Source organism: Notamacropus eugenii, chromosome 2, assembly GCF_028372415.1.
Source record: "Notamacropus eugenii isolate mMacEug1 chromosome 2, mMacEug1.pri_v2, whole genome shotgun sequence".
Classification (NCBI taxonomy): Eukaryota; Metazoa; Chordata; class Mammalia; order Diprotodontia; family Macropodidae; genus Notamacropus; species Notamacropus eugenii.
In genome coordinates, this window is record NC_092873.1 from 223264113 (window position 1) to 223285974 (window position 21862).

General features: G+C 36.7%; 1 protein-coding gene across 4 annotated transcripts in view; it reads left to right on the forward strand.

The window, feature by feature from the left end:
* The window catches only part of PEX7 (peroxisomal biogenesis factor 7), an 84075-nt gene that overhangs the window by 56460 nt on the left and 5753 nt on the right, over positions 1-21862 (forward strand). For all 4 annotated transcript variants that reach the window (XM_072637685.1, XM_072637684.1, XM_072637686.1 and 1 more), the window contains one exon: positions 21674-21773. In XM_072637685.1, the coding sequence (XP_072493786.1) occupies positions 21674-21773 (100 nt within the window). The remainder of the gene's footprint in view (positions 1-21673; positions 21774-21862) is intronic.

Sequence of the window (21862 nt, forward strand, 5' to 3'; positions counted from 1 at the left end):
TAGGTAAATGGAAGACAGTGTTGGTGATAAGAAGGTCATGTGATGCACTAGTCCATTGCTGCTGCTGTTTCCAACTCCATTCCTCCCTAGGACTCCCTGCTAACTCTGGTAGTCTGAGCCTACTCTAGCATAAAAGTTACCCAGAATTATAAGCTTGCCCTCTTTTGGCACATTGATGATAAGGGTCTCTAGGTCTTCGTAATATTTTTTTTTACCTCATCAGGGTTTGTCATGGTGGGGGCATAGGCACTGATGATGGTGGCATGGCGTTTTCCTGCAAGTGGCAATCGCGTTGTCATGAGCCTGTCATTCACTCCTTTTGGCAGGCATACCAGCTTGCTGATTAGATTGGTTTTGATTGCAAAACCCACGCCAGCTTTGCGGCGTTCCCCTTCACTGCAGCTACTCCAGAAAAATGTGTATCCAGCTCCAGCTTCAGTAAACTGGCCTTCATTTGCCAATCTTGTTTCACTCTGGGCTGCTATTTGGGTGATACCTGTTGACTTCTTTTGCAACAAGAACATTTCATCATTCAGGTCTCCTGGATTTTGTGTTGTCTGTTAGTGTGAGCATGTTCCATGTGCTGATGTTGAGTGGAATCATCTTTGCAGACGTTTTTTGTACATTTTTTTGTGTCTACCACATAGCTGCGGTAATCAGGCCAGGGTTGGGTAACCAGACAGTGTTTAGGGCACCTTTTCTAGCCCCCTTCCTCATACCAGGAGGTGAGCAGTGCATTCCTTAAAAAGCTGCTCAGACACCCAGGGAGCTGCTGAGTCTCACTGCTGCTTCCAGTGAGAAACCCTATGGCCTGGACCGCCTGTGTGATTACAGCTCCCAGTGTATCTGCACCTGCTGCTTCATCACTTGCCTGTTAACGACAGGACTTTGAGGCATAATAGTAAAAAGATCTGGGTGGTATCTTTTGATTCATGCGTAAATTTGATTTCTATATGTCCTTCCCTGGTCTTTCTCCTGATTTCCGGTTTCCCATCACTAACTACCTAATAGATGGATTTCCTATAAACAACTCAAATTGAAAGTATATAAAACAGAGCTAATCTTTTCCCAAAACCTGCCTCTTTCCAACTTCCCTATTTCTATCCAGCTCTCTACTATCATTTTGGTCACTTATATTTGCAACGTTAATCATCCTTAGCTTGTCCTGTCTTGTTTTTTTTAACTCCATAATATTGCTGTTGTCCATCCTCTTTTCTTCTCTCCAAGTTATTGTGATCCCTATTTCACTCTTATTTTCTAACTAGTTTTCTTGCTTCAAGTCTTCCCCTCTCCATAGCATCTACAGAGAGCTGTCAACTTGATTTTTCAAAAGTAAGATCTGATTGTGTCACTGTCTTCCTCAAAAACCCCAGTAACTCCCTGTTGTTTCTGAGGGCATACAGACCCCTCTGTTTAAAGCCCTATATGATCTTGCTCCAATCCGTATTATTGCAGGTTATTTTATCCACTCTACAACTGAGCCCAACTAGTCTATTTTACCTTCCTTTGATGTGACATCATCTCCCATTTCTGTCTTTTCTTTTAAAATTTTTTAATTAAATTAATGTTATTTTCAGATGGAGATCTGCTTTGTTTCCTACTGCCTCCATCTCTCTCCTTGAGAAAGCAAGAAAAACAAAATTCATTTTACAAACATTTGTAGTAAAGGAAAACAAATTCCTGCATTGCCCATGTCTAGAAAATTCTTTCGTAGTCTGCCCTCTGAGTCCATTCCCTCTCTAGCAGAAGGTAGACAGTATGTTTCGTCAGGACTCTTCTACTGTTGTGGTTGATCATTGTGCTGATGAGAGCTCTGAAGTCTTTCAAAGTGGTTTAACTGTACAGTGTGCATCTCTGCCTTTTCACAGGCTGATCCCTTTGTTTGGGACTCCCACCCCACTTCAGCCATAGAATCCCTAATTTCCTTCAAGGCTCAGCTCTTTTGCCACCTCCAATTATGAGGCCTTTTTATCCTGATCTCCATACTTGCTGGTGTCCTGGAAACTGAAATTACTTTCCATGTAATGTATTACTTTGTATATTTCATATTTAGTTTTATAGGCACATATTGCTTCCCTTTTACAGTACAATTCCTTGAGTTTAGGAACTGTTTTGTTTCGATCTTATTCTTATCTTATTCTTAGCACCATACAAAATGCTTAGTACATTCTGGGCTTTTAATAAATATTAATTGAATGAATATATTGCTCAATTTTTAATTAGTCATAGTAGGTGGAGTACTGAACCTGGACTAAGGAAGACTCCTTTTCCTGAGTTATATAAAATGTGATCTCAGACACTTGACCCCAGGCAAGTCACTTAACCCTGTTTGCCTCAGTTTCTCATCTGCCAAATGAGCTGGAGAAGGAAATGGCAAACAACTCCAGTATTTTTGCTAATGAAAACCCTGAATGACTTGGGCATGACTAAAGACAACCAAACAACAAAAAATTATATTACATCACTAGTTGCAAAGGACCAGCATGTTTCAGTTTTGTTTGGAAGTATGTTACTAAAAATCAGCCTTTACTTTTACTTTAGGTACTATATCTTAGTGCTAAATGAATTATATATAAAATATAGGTGAATGTATTATAAAAATATATGTGATATATGATGTGAAGATGACATATGTTTTATAAAATACATTGTACCCAGAAATACTCCCCGTTGGGCTGGGAGATCTATACTTAGGATTTCATCAATGTAGGGAATTCATCATGTAGAAACTTCCTTTTGATTCAGACTAGCAACTTTCTATAACAGTCTTTGTGACTATATGTTAGGCCAGGAGTCACTGTGAGTTTAAATAATAACAGGGTCATGCGAAAACAGAACTTTGAATTCCAGTCTTCAGAATGCCACAGCCAAGCCTTTATCAGCTGCTACTTCTCCATGTATATATATTGCTACTTCTACGTCTAGCATATTCTCTTTTGTTTTTCCTTAACTACATGTCTAATTGCAGTTTGTTATATCCTTTTATGGCCCTTGAACTTATGCCAGTATATGGTAAACAGAGCTTATATACCATTTCTTCTTACCACCATCAGTTCCTCTGTCCTCCACTCCCCACCACTACATACACACACACATACACATACACACACACACACACGCACACTTCTAGCAGAGAAGATGAGTTCTACAAAAATCTTTCAGCAAGTCATGATTTATATTTTGCTGCAGAGACTGCATCCATAAAAACTGCAGTCTAATGATTTTCTTTGATTTATTAATGCACTGTTTGGATTTTGTGGGATAGTTGTTGGATTTAATGGTTATGCTAATGCAGTGAAGCTAAAAATCTCAAAAACATTGATCCAGTGAAAGTTGCACTTAAAAAAGTACATTTTGACTGAGATGTTTAGATAGATAGGTTCTTAATATTCAACATTAAAAATATTTTATGCTGTTTTTTATTTTCATAATAATAATAGTGGTCCTTGGTATAGCATTTTAATGTTTTCAAAGTTTTATATTTCTTATCTCATTTGATCTTCACAATGATTTTGTGAACTAGGTACTACAGATATTATTAGCTCCATTTTATAGAAAAGAAACTGGCACTCAGAGAGGTTAAATGATTTGGCCAAGGTTTAAATGTAGATGTGAAGGTTTAAATTGATTCAAGTCTCTCCTGATTGTAGGTCAAGCACTTTTTATGTTATGCCATGATATAAAATGTGAATTATTCCATTATCCACAAAAATTAGTTTTGTATTCTATGTTAAGTAGCTATTTTCTGATTTATGATTTTTTTTTTTACCAATTTAACAAGATTGCTTCATAGATTTGTCTTACAAATAAATGCACAGTCTTTATTAGCCCAGAATATTGTTTTGTCATTTTGCTGTCCCTCTTTCCTTTTCTTCAGGAAGAAAAGTTTTCTTTCGGTTAGAAATTTTATGTTCGAATCTATTCTTTAGCAATTGTTATGTTTATACACTTAGAGGGTTTCCAGCGGTTCCTGTGGTAAGCTGCCCACATTCATATAACCAGTATATGTAAAAAGCAGGACTTGTATCCAGATGATTTTGGCTTTTAGATCAATTCTCAGTCTATTATGCTATCCTATAGCTCTCAAGTGATGAAATAATAATCATGAATAGTGGGGGGTTTTTTGTGACAAGTAGAGATTTTCATTTAAAGAAGCCAAAATCAGATAAAACTGAGAAAGGGCTCGACAGTACAATGCCAATTAAAACAGTTATTGGAGCCCTAGAAGAACCCACCCACCAGAGATCCTCCAAATTTCCTAGAGTGTCCTCAGGCCAACAACCTAATGGAAATAACTATAGATCAAAGACGTCCTTGGGACAGTCCTAGTGAACCACTGGGATCTAAACTGGCCTTTAATCCAGAATGGCATTATAGGAAAATGGCCATATTTGGTGCCTGTCCAACCCAGTAGGTATCAAGTAAAGGATATGGCAGAATAAGTCTCTGCCAGATTGAAAGTATACCTGGAGTATTTAGTCATATTGAAATACTGCTCTTCCATGTCTGAGTGAAAGTAAAAGTAGTTCCTATCAATAAAGTCCAGGGAAGTGGAATGAGGCCAGGCAATGTAAGGTATAAAATCTAGGGTAAGTACTTTGCTATGAGAGGGAAAAGTATACATTTCTTTGTGTGCAACATGTTTTTTTTTTATGTCTCTGAGAAGATGAAGTTAATACAATCACCATGTTCTTATCTAATAGTTTAAAGGAGCTGTTTACACCAGACCTTTTTGAAAGTTTGATTAACATCTTTTGAATTTAAATATAATTAAAATATTTAATTAGAATGACTTCAACGAATGTTAACATTTGTTCCTTCTCTAAGTTAATAGCGTTATTAGGATCATAGATTTAAACTAGGAAGGAACCTTAGAAGTCAATAAATGCAGTTTTTTTTTACAGATGAGGAAACTGAGGCTCAGAGAGGTTAAATGACTTGCCTAAGGCCACAAAAATAACAGTTGCCAGAACTCAGGTTCTCTGACTTCAAATACAGTGCTTCTTCCATTGCACCACCCACCCTCCTAGTGAGTTGGCAAAATAGTTGCTCTAGTCATTTATCATCTTATGAATTGAGAGAATAGTGTGATACTGTAATGAAAACTTTGTTATTCATCTATATAAACCACCATATTCAAACAATGCAAATTCTGATTATTATAATAGTAATATGTTCTACATTATTTTTATTTTGGAGGCAATTGAGATTATTGACTTGCCCAGGGTCATACCTTAGTAAGTACTAAAAGTCAGATTTGAACTCAAGTCCTGACTCCAGGGATGGTGTTGTATCCACTGTGCTACCTAGCCATCCCCTCTGCTCTATATTGTTGAAAACTGAAAACAAATAATTGATTTATAAAAAAATTTTAAAAATGAAATGAAAAAATAAACACAAATGCAATAATGAGCCAAAAATTTTGTTGTGTCATCTAATTCTTGTCAACATTGGGGAAGCTCCAGGAAGAAGCAATGTGTATGGTCTAAAAGTGGGGAAATATATGAATGAAAAGAGATGGTGTCTCAAATAAATTGCAATTTTCAAACTATTAGCTGAGCTCATCTGCTGGCATAGTCCCAATGGTAGTAGTGTAGTCCACTACTATTTCATTGCAATGAAGTACAAAATAGCTTTAGCATGATTTCTGAAATTGCATTTTTATTTTTTTAGTTACATTGTTTATTCACTTGGTAAATCACAAAGGCATAGAGACAGAATGCAAAAAGCAATACAATCAAGATATCTTTCTGTGATTACTTTGTCTCTCTGCAACTGCTACTTGAATGAAATGTCCTGGCCTTAGTGTTCTATAATGTTTTTAAGTAGACAGAGGTCTGCTCAGTACATTTATTTGCTATGACATATCTTAAATGTTGAATTGTTTTATCAGTAGAGAGACAAAAAGGCACCATGTTCATGTACTTCATGGTTAAATTCCAACAACCAAACATACCATCCCATTTAGAAATGACGTGTTTTATTTGATCCCTTATTTATAGATTCCTAATTCCTTCCTGTAAAAAAGAAATTTAAGTGCTTGACTCCTGTTCACTGGTACTTGAGGACCCTTGTGTGAATAGCCTTAAAGTAATTCTTGGGTCACTAAGGGTGAAACCAAGAGGAAGCAAATATCTTAAAAGCATGGAGCTATAATGTTTAGCTCTTAACTCACTTAGGATTCTTGGTTCTGTTGTTTAAGTTGCATTTAACTTGAAATTTTTGATAATGATATTTAGTCAAAATTTTAAATGTTGTAGATTTTAAATTACCATTAAAGATACGTAAGATTACAATTCTGTAATTTGATGATATTAATACTTATGGACAGTTGTTGTTAACCTTGAAGGTCTCTCTGTGCAGAACTGCTCTTTATTGTAAAATCTTAAAAGAACACTTTTCTTTAATGAATCAGATGATTTTTAAACTTTGGGGCAACTTAAAATGTATTTCCTAAAAAAATTTCAGCACTATTGTTTTCTGAGTGCAGGCAGTTCCTCACCTATAAATACTTATACACTATTCATACCCAGCCTGATCTGCCATGCTTTTCCTTCTTCCCCCCCCCAGATCCCACAAACACTCCACCCAAGGGAGTTCTTGCCTCTAGTTTTAGGGAAGCTATTGTGGAAAAACACAAACAAAACTTGAAGCTTTTAGAAAACGGAAAGTTTAGAAGTCCTGAACAGGAAGATAAGATAAGAAGAAGAGCAGTACTGTTTCTGTGTCACATCCCTGTCTGTATAGAGAGAGTTTTTTGCCTGATTTTTTCGAACTTCATTTTGTTAGGGTTACCTAAAATTCTACAAATGACCAACCCGATGTGGATTTATAAGAATTCTGTTAAGAGTACAAATACCTCTGGAATGGTTAAGGAACCACTAGTTATTCCCACGTTAGTGGCATTTCATGTTCACCTCTTGTAACTCATAGCCTCTTCCTCCTATGACTCCAAATGTACACAAATAATGCTGGTACTGTGATTCATTTATATTATAGATCAAATTGATTTCATGGACTCACCTGGGAATCTTTTATTTATAACATTTCTGTGGGGAAACATGTCACAAATCCCAAACAACCTACTAGCAAATGAACTTTTCATGTGTCCCAAAGGCTAAGACTTCTTGTGTTGAATATTTTCATGTATTTGTGAAAGTGTATTTCTTCTTAATGAAAAGTCTTTTCAGGAAAATGCTGTGTAAGATAGTGCTGAACTGAAACCTGACAGTGAACTTTTAAACATAAAGTTGTTAATGAATTTAATTTATTATTTAAATTCTCAGACTCAGCATGTCCAAAACAGAACTTATTAACTTTCCCTTCAAATGTGTCACTCTCTGAAATTCGCTATTACAGTTGAGGGCATCAGTCTCCTTTTAGTCTCCAGACTTGACCCCTTCCAATCCCACTGCGTGACTCTTCACAGATACCCTCTGTATCTAATCAAATTTTGTCATTTTATCTTTACAACATCCTTTATAGAACATCCTCTCTATTTGCAAAATCTTTGTCACCTCATTTCTGAACTACTGGGATAGTTCTTCTGATTGGTCTGCCTTGCTTAAGTCTTTCTCCTCTCATGTCCATCCTAGATTCAGCTGCCAAAATGAATTTTTCTAAAATGCAGTTTTAACGATGTCACCCCTCCCCCATCCATAAAGTGGCTCCCTATAATTCCTGGGATCAAATATAAAATCCTACTCTCTTCTTCCTATACTACACAGTTTTTCAAAGGACCTTTTACTTAACTCTGCTTCTATGATCCAGCTATGCTCAGCTATTTTCTGTCCGTTACACTTGACATACCAACTCTCCCTTTTTACTGCCAGTTCCTGTACCTTGGAATGTTCTCCCTCCTCACCTCTACTTCCTAGCTTCCCTGACTGCCTTCGAGACTTAGCTCAAATCTCACCTACAAGAGTCACTTCCAGGTCCCCCATCTCCACTTCAGTGCCTTCCTTCTGAAATTATGTTCCATTTATGCTGTATGTATTTTGTGTGTGTATATGTTTGTGGTGTGTGTGTGTGTGTGTGTATAGTCACTTGCACATTACCTCTCCCATTAGAATGTGAGCTCTCTGTGAGAAGAAACTGTGTTTTTGCCTTTCTTTGTATCTATAGCACTTAATATTCAATAGACATTTAATAAGCACTTGTTGACCAGCTGACTAAAATAATTAATCTGATACAAAATGAGTTTATGCATTTTGACTAAGCATGGACCTAATATTCAAATATGAGAACAGGTTATAGTTTTTCTTAGAAATAACAATGAAAAAAAGACTTTGCCATTATGCAATGAACATAAGTAGAAGGAGCTAGAAAACAATAAGCCTTTGGTGAGTTTGACATCCTAGGTTACTAAAAGACCCAGCAGATATGATTGCTGAGCCACTGTCAGTCATCTTTGAAAGATGATGGAATACAGGAGAGGTACTTTAGGACTAAATAAAGTAAATATTCCAATTATGAAAAAAGAGAAGGATACGCATGATAGGAAAAGGAGCTTAACTTTAATTCCTGGCAAAATTCTAGAACATGTGATTAAAGGGAAGGTTAGAAATCATGGTATTAAGATTTAGAGCCAGATGAGACTTCAGAAGCTATCTAGTCCAACTCCTTTATTTTAAACATAACTGGGGCCCAGAAAGGTTACAACTTAACTAGATTCAAATCTAGGTATTCTGACTCGGAATTCAATGTTATTTTGTGCGTGTGTGTGCATGTGTTAGTATTTTCACTTTATTCTTGTTTTAAGTAAATATACAGAAACAAGCTCCATGCAGAATAAGAGTTAGAACAGCGTTTGATGTTGAGCCAAGTATTGCAAACCTTTGTTCAAACAAAAAGTCCATTATCAAAATTAAGTTTACATGTTATTATATTATGTTAAACATCTTCCAAGTTGCAATTTATTTCATTAAAAATGTTATTCATATTCAGCAAAATAAATTTAATATGAAGTCTTGCAGATAATAATAAGTACATGAGGTCTTGCTGGATTATTTCTTTTAATAATACAGAATTCACCACACGAATTATTTGTAATTATTTTATAACTAGCTTTATAATCTTGTATGTTTTGGATTTTTTTCATTTTAAGGATCACTTAATTTTTTTAATGGCTTTTTTTCATTTACATATAAAACAATTTTTTAATTTTTAAAAACATTTTGAGTTCCAAATTGTCTCTCCTTCACATCATTGAGAAGGCAAGCAATTTTATATGGGTTATACATGTGTGCAGCTATGAGAAACATATTTCCATATTAATCATCCAGTGAAAGAAAACATGGACCCCACAAAAAAATCAAAGAAAAATAAAGTAAAAAAACGTGTGTGTGTGTGTGTGTGTGTGTGTGTGTGTGTGTGTTTGTCCTTTGTTGCCAAAGAAGACCATGCCATCAGAGAAATAATGACATGACTTGCACTTGACTTTGTTTTGAGTGAGGGAGGGCTGTGCAGGTCACCAGCCTCACTTCTCCTCCAGAGCCATCTGAATCCAGTGACCAGATATTCATCAGGATGACTAGAGATGACCCAGGATGAGGCAATTGGGGTAGAGTGACTTGCCCCAGGTCACACAGCTAGTGAGTGATAGGTGTCTGAAGTGATATTGAACTCAGGTCCTCCTGACTCCTGCACTGGTACTCTATCTAGCTAGCTGCCCAAAGTAAAAAAAAAAAAAAAGTGTGTTTTGGTCTACATTCAGACTCCATAAATTCCTTCTCTGGGGGTAGATAGCATTTCACATCATAAATCCTTTAGAATTGTCTTATATCATTATATTATTTAGAATAGCTAAGTCATTCACAGTTGATCGTCATTACAATATTGTTATTACAAAACTGTTGTGTGCAATGTTGTGCTCTTTTCATTTTGTATCAGTTCATGTAAACCTTACAAGGTTTTTCTGAATCATCCTGCTTGTCATTTCTTTTTTTTAAATTATTAATTAATTTATTTATTTTAAGTTTTCAACATTCATTTCCACAAAATTTTAAGTTCCAAATTTTCTCCCCATCTGTCTCCTGCCTCCACCCCAAAATGCTGAGCATTCTGATTACCCCTTCCAGCAATCTGCCCTCCCTTCTAACATCCCTTCCTTCCCTTATCCCCACCTTCTCTTTTGTCCTGTAGGACAAGATAAATTTCTATACCCCATTATCTGTATTTCTTATTTCTCAGTTGTATGCAGGAACAATACTCAACATTTGTTCCTAAAACTTTGAGTTCCAACTTCTCTTCCTTCCTCTCTCCCCACCCATTCCCACTGAAAAGGCAAGCAATAGGCTATATATGTGTAGTTTTGCAAATGACTTCCCTAATAGTCATGTTGTATAAGACTAACTATATTTCCCTCCATCCTATCCTGCCCCCCATTTCTTCTGTTCTGTCTTTTGACCTTGTCTCTCCCCAAGTGTTTACTTCTAATTGCTCTCTCCTCTCATTTGCCCTTCCTTCCATCATCCCCCCCTACCTTGCTTATCCCCTTCTCCCCTACTTTCCTGTATTGTAAGATAGATTTTCATACCAAATTGAGTGTGCATGTTATTCCTTCCTTGAGCCAGATGTGATGAGAGTAAGCTTCACTTTTTCCCTCCTACATCCCCACTTTTTCCCTGCGTTGAAAAGGCTTTTTCTTGCCTCTTTTATGAGAGATAATTTGCCCCATTCCATTTCTCCCAATATGTTCCACTCTCACCCCTTAATTTTATTTTTTTTAGATATGATCCCTTCCTATTCAACTCACCCTGTGCTGTCTCTGTCTCTCTCTCCCTTTGTCTATCTCTGTGTGTGTGTTCGTGTGTGTATAATCCCACCAACTACTCAGATACTGAGAAAAGTTTCAAGAGTTACAAGTATTATCTTTCCATATAGGAATGTAAACAGTTCAGCTTTAGTATGTCCCTTATGATTTCTCTTTCCTGTTTACCTTTTCATGCTTCTTTTGATTTCTTGTGTTTGAAAGTTAAATTTTCTTTTTAGCTCTGGTTTTTTCATCAAGAATGCTTGAAAGTCCTCTATTTCATTTAAAGACCATTTTTTTCCCTGGAAGTATTGTACTCAGTTTTGCTGGATAGGTGATTCTTGGTTTTAATCCTAGTTCCTTTGACTTCTGGAATATCATATTCCACACCCTTCAATCCCTTAATGTAGAAGTTGCTAGATCTTGTGTTATCCTGATTGTACTTCCACAATACTTGAATTGTTTCTTTTTAGCTGCTTGCAATATTTTCTCCTTGACCTGGGAACTCTGAAAATTGGCTCCAGTGTTCCTAGGAGTTTCTCTTTTTGGATCTTTTGCAGGAGGTGATTGGTGAATTCTTTCAATATTTATTTTGGCCTCTGGTTCTAGAATCTCAGGGCAGTTTTCCTTGATAATTTCAAGAAAGATGATATCTAGGCTCTATTTTTGGTCATGGTTTTCAGGTGGTCCCATAATTTTTAAATTATCTGTCCTGGATCTCTTTTCCAGGTCAGTTGTTTTTCCAATGAGATATTTCACATTATCTTCCATTTTTTCATTCTTTCAGTTTTGTTTTGTGATTTCTTGGTTTTTCATAAAGTTATTAGCTCCTACCTGTTCCATTCTAGTTTTTAAAGAACTATTTTCTTCAGTTAGCTTTTGAATCCCCTTTTCCATTTGGCTAATTCTACTTTTTAAAGCCTTCTTCTCCTCATTGGCTTGTTAGCCAATTTTTAAAGGTGTTATTTTCTTCAGCATTTTTTGAGGTCTCCTTTAGCAGACTGTTGACTCGCTTTTCATTGCATCTCTCTCATTTCTCTTCCCAATTTTTCTTTCATCCCTCTTACTTGATTTTCAAAATCCTTTTTGAGCTCTTCCATGGCCTGAGACCATTGAATATTTATTTTGGATGTTTGGGATACAAAAGCCTTGACTTTTACATCTTTCCCTGATGGTAAGCATTGTTCTTCCTCATCTGAAAGGATGGTAGAAGATACCTGTTCGCCAAAAAAGTAACCTTCTGTAGTCTTATTTTTTTCCCTTTTGGGGGCATTTTCCTAACCAGTTACTTGACTTTTGGGTTCTTTGTCAAGAGTAGAGTATACTCTGGGGACCTTTAAGATCTCAGTTCCTCCAAGGTGGCACAGTCAAGCCTGTATACTAATCTGGGCGCAACCAGAAACTTTTGTGCTCAGAATCTGCGAGTAGTAGAATTTCTTCTCCACAACAGCCTCACTTCCAGTTCCACCACGCCAACACTCAGGGCTGAGGTGCAGATCAGCTGCTCAATTCTCCCAGGGGCTTTACAGTGAGACCTCCAACAATGGATGTCAGCTGCTGCTTGCCACGGGAGCCATCGCTGCCTCTGCCACTGCTGCCTGGGGCTGGAGCTATGTGGGGGTGGGGTGGGGGGAACCCTGCTCCCTTCTTGACCAGCTGAAAAAGCCCTCTCACTGACATTTGGCGCTTGTGTGTTTGCGAGATCTGTGAACTGCCCCAACTGCCACTGGGGATTCTGTCCCTGAGGCCTGCTCTGGTCCTCCTCCCTGCGCCGTGGTCAAGGCTGGGCCAGGCTTCACTCCACATCCAGTGCAACAGACCTTTCCCATTGGCCTTCCAGGTCACCCTGGGCTAGAAGTCTCCTCCATTCCATTGTTCTGTTGCTTCTGCTGCTCTAGAATTTGTTGAGAGTCATTCTTTACAGGTATTTTATGGTCTGTGGTGGAACAGCTAGAGTATATGCGTCTTTCCACTCCGCCATCTTGGCTCCGCCCTCTCAATGTTGTTTTCACTGCACCATGTTGTTTCACCTAATACAGCCTTCTTCCTAATGAAAGAATCTTTTCTACAAATCTCTCAAGAGGCAAGGTCACCTTACCACTGCCCTGACTACCTCCAGTGACAGAGAATTCCTTCGTAAGGCAATTCATTTCATACCTGTTATATTTGCACAGACCATATAGTTTCTTTGAGTATCATTGCACAAACCCACAAGTAATTCCTATTCTTTTCCCTAAGAGTCAGTCAATTAGCAAGCATGTATCAAGTACCTGCTGTGTGACAGGCATTTTTCTAGTCACTGGGCACACCAAGAAAAACAATGAAACAAACCCCTTTCCAAAAGTAGTTTATATTCTAATGGGGGCAGATTGCACATAGTAGCACAGTGGGTGGGGAAGTGAAAATAAAGCACAAGCTGACCTGTTGTAGTCTGAGACCTATAATGTCATAGATGGAACCAAGGGTGAAGGACAGATAAATAATTCTGTGAAGAAGCAATGATACCAACAGTGGCAGCATGCTGGAGCAGAATAGGAAGTTTGGCAGATTTTAGAAGGGGATCCTTTCAAGAGATGATGTATACTTAGAAACAATCGGACTTGGTAACTGGATGTATGGAATAAGTAAGAATGAAGAATCAGGGATGGTCCTAAGGCATCAAACGTACAGAAGCAGAACAATTATGGTGTCTTTGATAGAAATGGAAAGTATGGGGTGGTGGGAGGAGGAATGAAGGGTTAAGGAGAAAGATTCTGTTTTAGACATGTTAAATTTAAGATACCTGTGTTTAAGGCAGTTGGAAACGCAAGCTCTATGACTAGAGCTTTGGAGAAATTAAGGTCGTGTGTGTGTGTGCGTACATATATATATAGTTATCTGCAAAGAGACAATTGAACTCATGGGAGTTGATGAAATCATCAAGTGAGGGTGTTGAAAGAGAAGATGAAAGACCCCAGGAAAGAGTTTGGGAAACACTCCATTCAGGGTGCAAGAAAGAGATGAAGAATCAGTAGAGTGAGAAGAGAGTAGTCATACAAGTAAGAGAGCCAAGAAAAAGCAGAGTAACAAAATGCAGCAGAGAGGACAGAGTAACCAAGAGAAGAAGGTGGTCAGCAGGGTTACATAGTGAAAAAGAAATTTTAAAAAGGGGGGTGGGTATTGACAAAATGCCATTTTTTTTTTTTTGGTAATGAAAGAGTCATTTCTTCAAATAGAATGCTTTTTTAAAAATGATGGAAGAGCTTCCTTGTATCAGAGGTCTGGATCAAGGCCTCCCCAGTCTTCTCCATAGGACCCTTTAGGACTGGCAAATCCCAAAGTCATGTACATTCTCGGTTGCAAGAAATTTCTGCTTTCTTATTTATTTTGCCTTTGTGTGTATGCATATGTGTGTGCCCATATGGTCACATGCAGGGTTGTGAGAAGCTTTCATAATTTGCCCTGGCCCTTCTGCTTCTCACTCTGACTTTAGGAACTCTGGACCCATTGGAATTCTCAACTGGCAAGGCAAACCACTCATTTATTTCTTCTGGTATAGAACCACTCAGATCTTAGAATAGTGAAGACATCATGTGGTTCCAGGAAAATAACACAATGGTATAGGAAATGACCCAGACTGGCCTGCTTTAAATAAATCCATTCTCTGCCCCAAAATGGGGAAAAAAATCATTGTTAACTTTGGAGAGAACATTTTCAGTTCAATGATGATAGTGTGCCAGATTATAGAATTTAGAAGAGTGTGGGAAGGAGATGAGATACCAAGTGGAGATAGCTTTTTAGAAAAAGTAATATTTTGTTTTTCCTCAATTACATATAAAAATAATTTTTAACATTTGTTGGTATTTTTTTAAAATTTTGATTTCCAAATTTTCTCCCTCTATACCCTCCCCTCTCCCTGAGACAATAGGCAATCTGATATAGGTTATTCATATGCAGTCATGTAAAACATTTCCATATTAGTGATTTTGTGGGAAAAGAGCTCAAAAAGGAAGGAAGAAAAGAAGGAAGGGGAAAATAGCATGTTCTGGTCAGTAGTCAGATGACAGCAGTTCTGGAGGTAGATTGTATTTTTCATCATGAGTCTTTTAGAATTGTCTTGGATCATTGTAATCCTGAGAATAGGTAAGTCATTCAGAGTTGTTTATTGTATAATATACTGTTATTGTGTACAGTGTTATCCTGGTTCTGCTCAGTTCTCTTTGTATCAGTTCATGAAAATCTTTCCAGGTTTTTCTGAAATCATCCTGTTTGTCATTTCTCATAGCACAGTAATATTCCATTACAATCATATACTACAACTCGTTCAGTCATTCCCCAATTGATGGGCATACCCCAAATTTCCCATTCTTAGCCACCACAAATATATGTTATTAAATATAAATATGCTATAAACATTTTTTGACAAATAGAATCTTTTCCTTTTTTTTTTTTTTTGAGGAGATAGCTTTTCTACAGTTTGGCTGAGAATGGGAATAGAGATTAAGGATGATAGTGAATATAGTAGGATTTAGTGAAGGGGGTTTTTTTCCTCCAAAAACAATAGGAGTCCTGGAAATATTTGTAGGTAGCAGGGAAGGAACAAGTAGACAAGGAGAGAATGAAGATTAGTGAGATATAGGGGAGATGATGGGACAATCTTCTGGTGAAAACAGGAAGGGATAAAATAAAAAGTGTTATGTACTATGATTGACCTTCACTACAAGGGCAACTTCTTCATCAAAGATTAGAGTGAGGGAGAGATTTTGGGGAATGGTGTCAGGGGAATGTGAGATGAGAAGGGGAGGAGAAGGAGGTGGTAGTGAATAGCCTCAGATTTTTGGTGAAGGATGAGTCAGGGGTCCTCTGTTGAGAGGACAGGGAAGAATGCAGAGAAAAGAGGTTCAGGATAGTTATGAACTCTGAAATTTTTGGCAAGAAAATTTTATTTTGCTTATTATCAGCAATGATTTGTTAGTCAATATTTCGCTAAGGCAAACCAACACTAAGGAATCTAACTTCAAAATAAGTAATAATGTTCCTTATCGTTGAAGAAAACCAAAGTATAATGTAATAAGCTAATAATCCAGTTTCATAGTTCTTTCATTTAAGAATCTAAGGGACAGAAATTATGTAAGACAGTTTTTTAAAAATGTTTTATAAACTTAGTAACAAAAACTCAGGTAAAATACATAAAATCATAAACTTTGGAGTATTTTTAAAAGTACATTTATTCACTTGAATGTTTCTTTATCTGTATGCAGTATTAGATTTTTTTGCTATTATTCTTCACTGTAATGCACATACACACACACACACACATCTTTCCTATATCTTCATATTATTCTTATTTGTCAAAACCCTCACAATTCTTGCCTTTCAACAGAAATCTGATAGAGGAACTGTTCTCATAAATTCTTCTGTTAAAAAAATTGATACTTTCCTAGTATAGGATTAATTTTGATTTTAGAAATTCAGTAGAATATGCACAAGTACTTTTGTCTATAAAAATTCATAACAGTATCAGGGAAATTAAATTTTGACCTTAATTGTGCCTTACCATAGAGAAGAATATATGCAAAAAACAAAGGAAGCACTATTATGGTTTCTGAGAAAGACTTGTTCTTTTATCTATTTGAACAGGAAGGTTTCCAAATATGAAATCACTCTTTGTAAATATTTTGTAAATCTTAGTCATCTGGTAAATGACCTACTTATTAATTGCTTTCTGGTACCAACAATAATAAATAATCCATAGCAATAGTCCTTTGAAAATTTAATAGGAATATGCTGTGCATTTATTGAGGAAAAGAATACCAACAGGTTAAATAAATTTAAACTCTTAGTTCTGTGTGTTTACCTGGCCCAGACATATCTGCTGAACTTTCAGTATTTTCCACCTTACAAGTAATAGAGTGGCTTTGGAATTTTTTTTTGTAGGGTATGTCTTGCCAAGTTAAAATGTGATATTTTTATGGTATGTTTTAGAGTCAGACTTTTAAAAAAAATGCTAAGTAAAGCTTTTCATTTTGAAATAAACTTTCATTTTGTCCATTGTGAACAGTTTAATTCTTTATGAAATAGAAGTGTAACATATTATGATTATCAGGCTTCAAATGATAAATATGATTAATGTATGCCTATGAAAATAATGTGTTCTTAACTGGTCTCTTATATTGAATGGAATAGAAGTGTAAGCTATAAGGAAGGTATTGTCTCAAAAAGATAATTTCATGATTAAAAATTCACAGAGAAAAGACTTTTTCAAAAAATTCCATATCTGGTGAAATAAAAATTAAAAGAGATTTTTTTATGCCAGTCATTAAGAAATTCACTTATTAGATATCATTTTAAATGTATATACTAAGTATGTACTATGTGTTCAGTGTAATGAGTATTTCAGAGTGAATGTATAAGACATGGTCCTTATCCCCAAGGAAGTTGCTTTAATGTTTTATTTAAAGTCATGAAATTTTGAACTGGGAAGGGTCTTTGCAGTTTTAGTAGTTTCATATTTCTTACTTGTGGAAACTTACATTTTTTGCTCAACTACCAAAAATGTAAAAACAGAAACCACTTATCTATCAGATATTCTTCTACTTTCATACTCCATCACAGGTCCTGAAAAACTAAAAATTAAAACTACCACCTTAGAGGATATTCTGAGGTGTTTATAAAAATAAAAGACAATGGCCATGTTTTACACATTAATACTTTGGGTAGGTATTATTGTAGACTTTGAGTCTACTATCAACTCTGCAACAAACTGTTACTTTAAGCTAGTCACTTAATCTTTCTGTCTGTGCTTCCTAATTTGTAAAATGAGAATTCTGTTTTGGACATTATTGAATTTGAAAATCTTAGTAAAATTATGTTTTAAACTTCAAGTGATAAATAATAGAACTCATTTAAACTTTTAGCTTGGCAGTTGTATAGTAATCCATAGTAGGAAGAATTTCTTTAAAATTCAGACGAATTTGTGATTACATCTATGTATGTACTCTTTACTTTTATTCATTTATTTTTAGATTATAACATTCATTTCCACAAAATTTTGAGTACCAATTTTTCTCCCTATCTCTCCCCTCCCCCCACCCCATAACACCTTACATTCTGATTACCCCTTCCCTCAGTCAACACCCCACCCTTCCCTTCTCCCCATCTTCTCTCTTTTCTTGTAGGGCAAGATAGATTTCTATACCCCATTACCTGTATTTCTTCTTTCCCAGTTATATGCAATAACAGTTCTCAACATTTGTTTCTAATACTTTGAATTCCAACTTCTCTCCCTTCCTTCCCTCTCCACCCATCCCCACTGAGAAGGCAAGCAATTCAATACAGGCTATATATGTGTCGTTTTGCAAAAGACTTCCATAAGAGTCATGTTGTATAAGACTAGCTGTATTTCCCTCCATCCTACCCTGTCTCCCCTTTATTCTGTTCTCTCATTTGACCTTGTCCCTTCCCAAAAGTGTTTATTTCTAGTTACTCCCTTCTTCCATTTGCCCTCCCTTCTATCATCCCCCTCATCCCACTTGTCCCTTTCTCCCCTACTTTCCTGTAGTGTAAGATAGATTTTCATACCAATTTTAGTGAGCATGTTATTCCCTCCTTAAGCCATATGTGAAGAGAGTAAGCTTCACTTTTTCCCTCTCACTTCCTCCCTTTTCTCCTCCATTGAAAAAATATTTTTCTTATCTCTTTTGAGTGATAATTTGTCCCATTCCATTTCCCCCTTTCTCCTCTCAATATATTCCTCTCTCACCCCATAATTTTATTTTTTTTATAGATATCATCCCTTCTGATTCAACTAAACCTGTGTTCTCTGTCCATATGTGTGTGTGTGTAATCCCTCCACCTACCCAAATACTGACAAAAGTCTTAAGAGTTACAAATATTATCTTTCCATGTAGGAATGTAAACAGCTCAGCTTTAGAAAGTCCTTTATGATATCTCTTTCCTGTTTATCTTTTCATGTTTCTCTTGATTCTTGTGTTTGAAAGTCAAATTTTCTCTTCAATTCTGATCTTTTCATCAAGAATGCTTGAAAGTCCTTTATATCATTGAATGACCATATTTTTCCCTTGAAGTATTATACTCACTTTTGCTTGGTAGGTGATTCTTGGTTTTAATCCCAGTTTCCTTGACTTCTGGAATATCCTATTCCAAGTCCTTCGATCCCTTAATGTAGAAGCTGCCAGATCCTGTGTTACCTTGATTGTATTTCCACAATACTTGAATTGCTTCTTTTTAGCTGCTTGCAATATTTTTCTCCTTGACCTGGGAACTCTGAAATTTGGCCACAATATTACTAGGAGTTTCTCTTTTCAGGTCTCTTTCAGGAGGTGATTGGTGAATTCTTTCAATATTTATTTTGCCCTCTGGTTCTAGAATATCAGTGTAGTTTTCCTTGATAATTTCATGAAAGATAATGTCTAGGCTCTTTGTTTGATTATGGTTTTCAGGTAGTCCATAATTTTTAAATTGTCTCCCCTGAATCTATTTTCCAGGTCAGTTATTTTTCCAATGAGGTATTTCACATTATCTTTTATTTTTTCATTCTTTTGGTTTTGTTTTATAATTTCTTGGTTTATCAAATAGTCATTAGCTTCCCTCAGCTCCACTCTCATTTTTTAAAGAGCTATTTTTTTCAGTGAGCTTTTGAACCTCCTTTTCCGTTTGACTGATTCTGCTTTTTAAAGCCTTCTTCTCCTCATTGACTTTTTGGACCTCTTTTTCCAATTGAGAACCTATTTTTAAAGATGTTACTTTCTTCAGCATTTTTTTGGGTTTCCTTTAGCAAGCTGTTGACTCACTTTTCAAGCTCTTCCATGGCCTGAGCCCATTGCATATTCATTTTGCATAGCTCATTTTGGAGGTACAAGGCAGAAGCCTTGACTTCCTCTGACAGTATGCGTTGTTCTTCCTCATCCAAAAAGATGGAAGGAAATACCTATTCACCAAGAAAGTAACCTTCTATGGTCTTTTTTCCCCCTTTTTTGGGCATTTTCCCAGCAAGTTACTTGACTTCTGAATCCTTTGTCAAGAGGAGAGTCCTAGTGTTCCTCCTCACCCCAGAACTGTGCTCAGGGCTGAGATTCATATCAGCTGCTCAATTCCCCCAGGAGCTTTAGGTGGGGGCAGGGCTGCCACTCAGGGCTGGGATTCAGATCAGCTGCTCTATTCCCCCAGGGGCTTTAGACCAGTGCTTCACAGATGGATGCCACCGCTACTGCCACTGCTGCCTGGGGCCTGTGCTAGGGAGGACCCTGTTCCCCTCTTGCCCAGCTGGGAAAGCCCTCTCACTGACCTTTGAAGCTTTCTTTGGTGCTTGTGGGTTGAGGTATCTGAGAACCTTCCTGCTGGGCATTCTGCCCCAGAGGCCTATTTCAGTCCTGTTCCTTCCAGTGCCATGTGGCCAGGGCTGAGCTCTGCTCTGCTCAACGTCCCGTGGGATAGACCTTTCCTGTCGGCCTTCCAGGTTACCTTTGGCTGAAAATCTCTTTCACTTTGTCATTCTGTGGCTTCTGCTGCTCTAGAATTTGTTGAAAATCATTTTTTACAGGTATTTTATGGGCTGTGGGGGAAGAGCTAGTGTATGTGCATCTTTCTACTGTGCCATCTTGGCTCCACCCCTGTATATTCTCTTTGAATGCAGATTGTGTTCCATCCATGCGTGCTTATTATCTTCTTCTCTTATAAAAATGCTGCAGGGCATGTATCCAGAGTTCTTGAAACTAACTTTCTTTGATTTTCTTGACTTCTTGTGGCTACTAGTATAAATGTAGACTCCCTGTGATACTCAGGGATATGCTGGAGCATTGTTAAAATTCCAAGGTGACCATTTCACCTTGGAAATATGTAAACACTACAAATCAGGCCTTGGTTTATTGTTTTGTTAATTACTAAGATTTGAGAAAATGATGATAGCGTATAAAACCTGTCTGACAAAAAGAAGAAAAGATATTTTATTATCACTTCTCTGGAATAAAAGAAAATTGACGTATATATTCTGAATTTTAATGTCTTTTAGTGATTTTTCAAATTTGTTGTTATAGTGACTGTGCACATTGTTCTGTTTCTGCTTTCTTTGAACTGTGCATCAGTTCAAATCTTCTCTCTTCTGAATTCCTTGCATTTGCCATTTGTTACAGCTCAGTAATATTCCATTGTATTCTTGTACCACAATTTGTGTAGCCATTCCTCTCTCAGATACCTACTTTGTTTTGTGTTTTTTTTTTGTTGTTGTTGTTGTTTTGCTGCTCTAAAAGTTTTGACATACGAGACCGTTGTTTCTGGCATTTACTCCTATGGAGTGTAAACCTTGTAGTGGGATCTCAGGGTCAAAGAGTATGAATGTTTGATTACTTTTTTATTTTGTTTTGTCTTTGAGATTGGTCTTCCTCTCTTGCCCAGGCTGGAGATGTAGCCTGGAGACTCATCTATTTTGTCTCACTCTGATTAGCATGAGAGCTTCAGCCTGCCCCATTTTTGACTTGGGATGCTTTTGGTATGAAGGAGATGGCCCTCCTGGTCTCAGGCACTCACTATATTAATGCTCAACTTTTTTTGGATCCTACTTGGCTTAGTCCACGGCAGGTCAAGAAATCTATGAGACGAGTAATAGGAATTACAGAACTGTTCCATTACAATCAGTCTGGTTACTTTTCTTGTGAAACCTGAAGTTGATAACCACATTGTTTGGAACTGTTCACAACTATACCAATAGTATCTTCATAGTCAAGTTAGCTTTGACTTTTTTTCCCATATATCATCTTTGGTAGTTTAAAGGATATAACTCAAAATTGTCTTAATTTGTACTTCTCTTCATATTAGATATTTGAAACATTTGTTTTTATTGTTAATAATCCATATTGCTCGGAGTATTTTTATTTTTAAATGAGCTTATCTGCTTAAATCATTTTTTTTGTTTATGTCCAACAGATTCTGGAACTTTTCGAATCCTGATCCTCTTCTTGAAACAGTGGAGCATCATACAGAGTTTACATGTGGGCTAGATTTAAGCCTTCATAGCCCTACTCAGGTAATGGATGTCACATATTTCTATTTCCTTCTCTTTCCTAAGGTAATAAATTATATTAACAAGGTACAAGTTGTGGTATCTGCCATTAT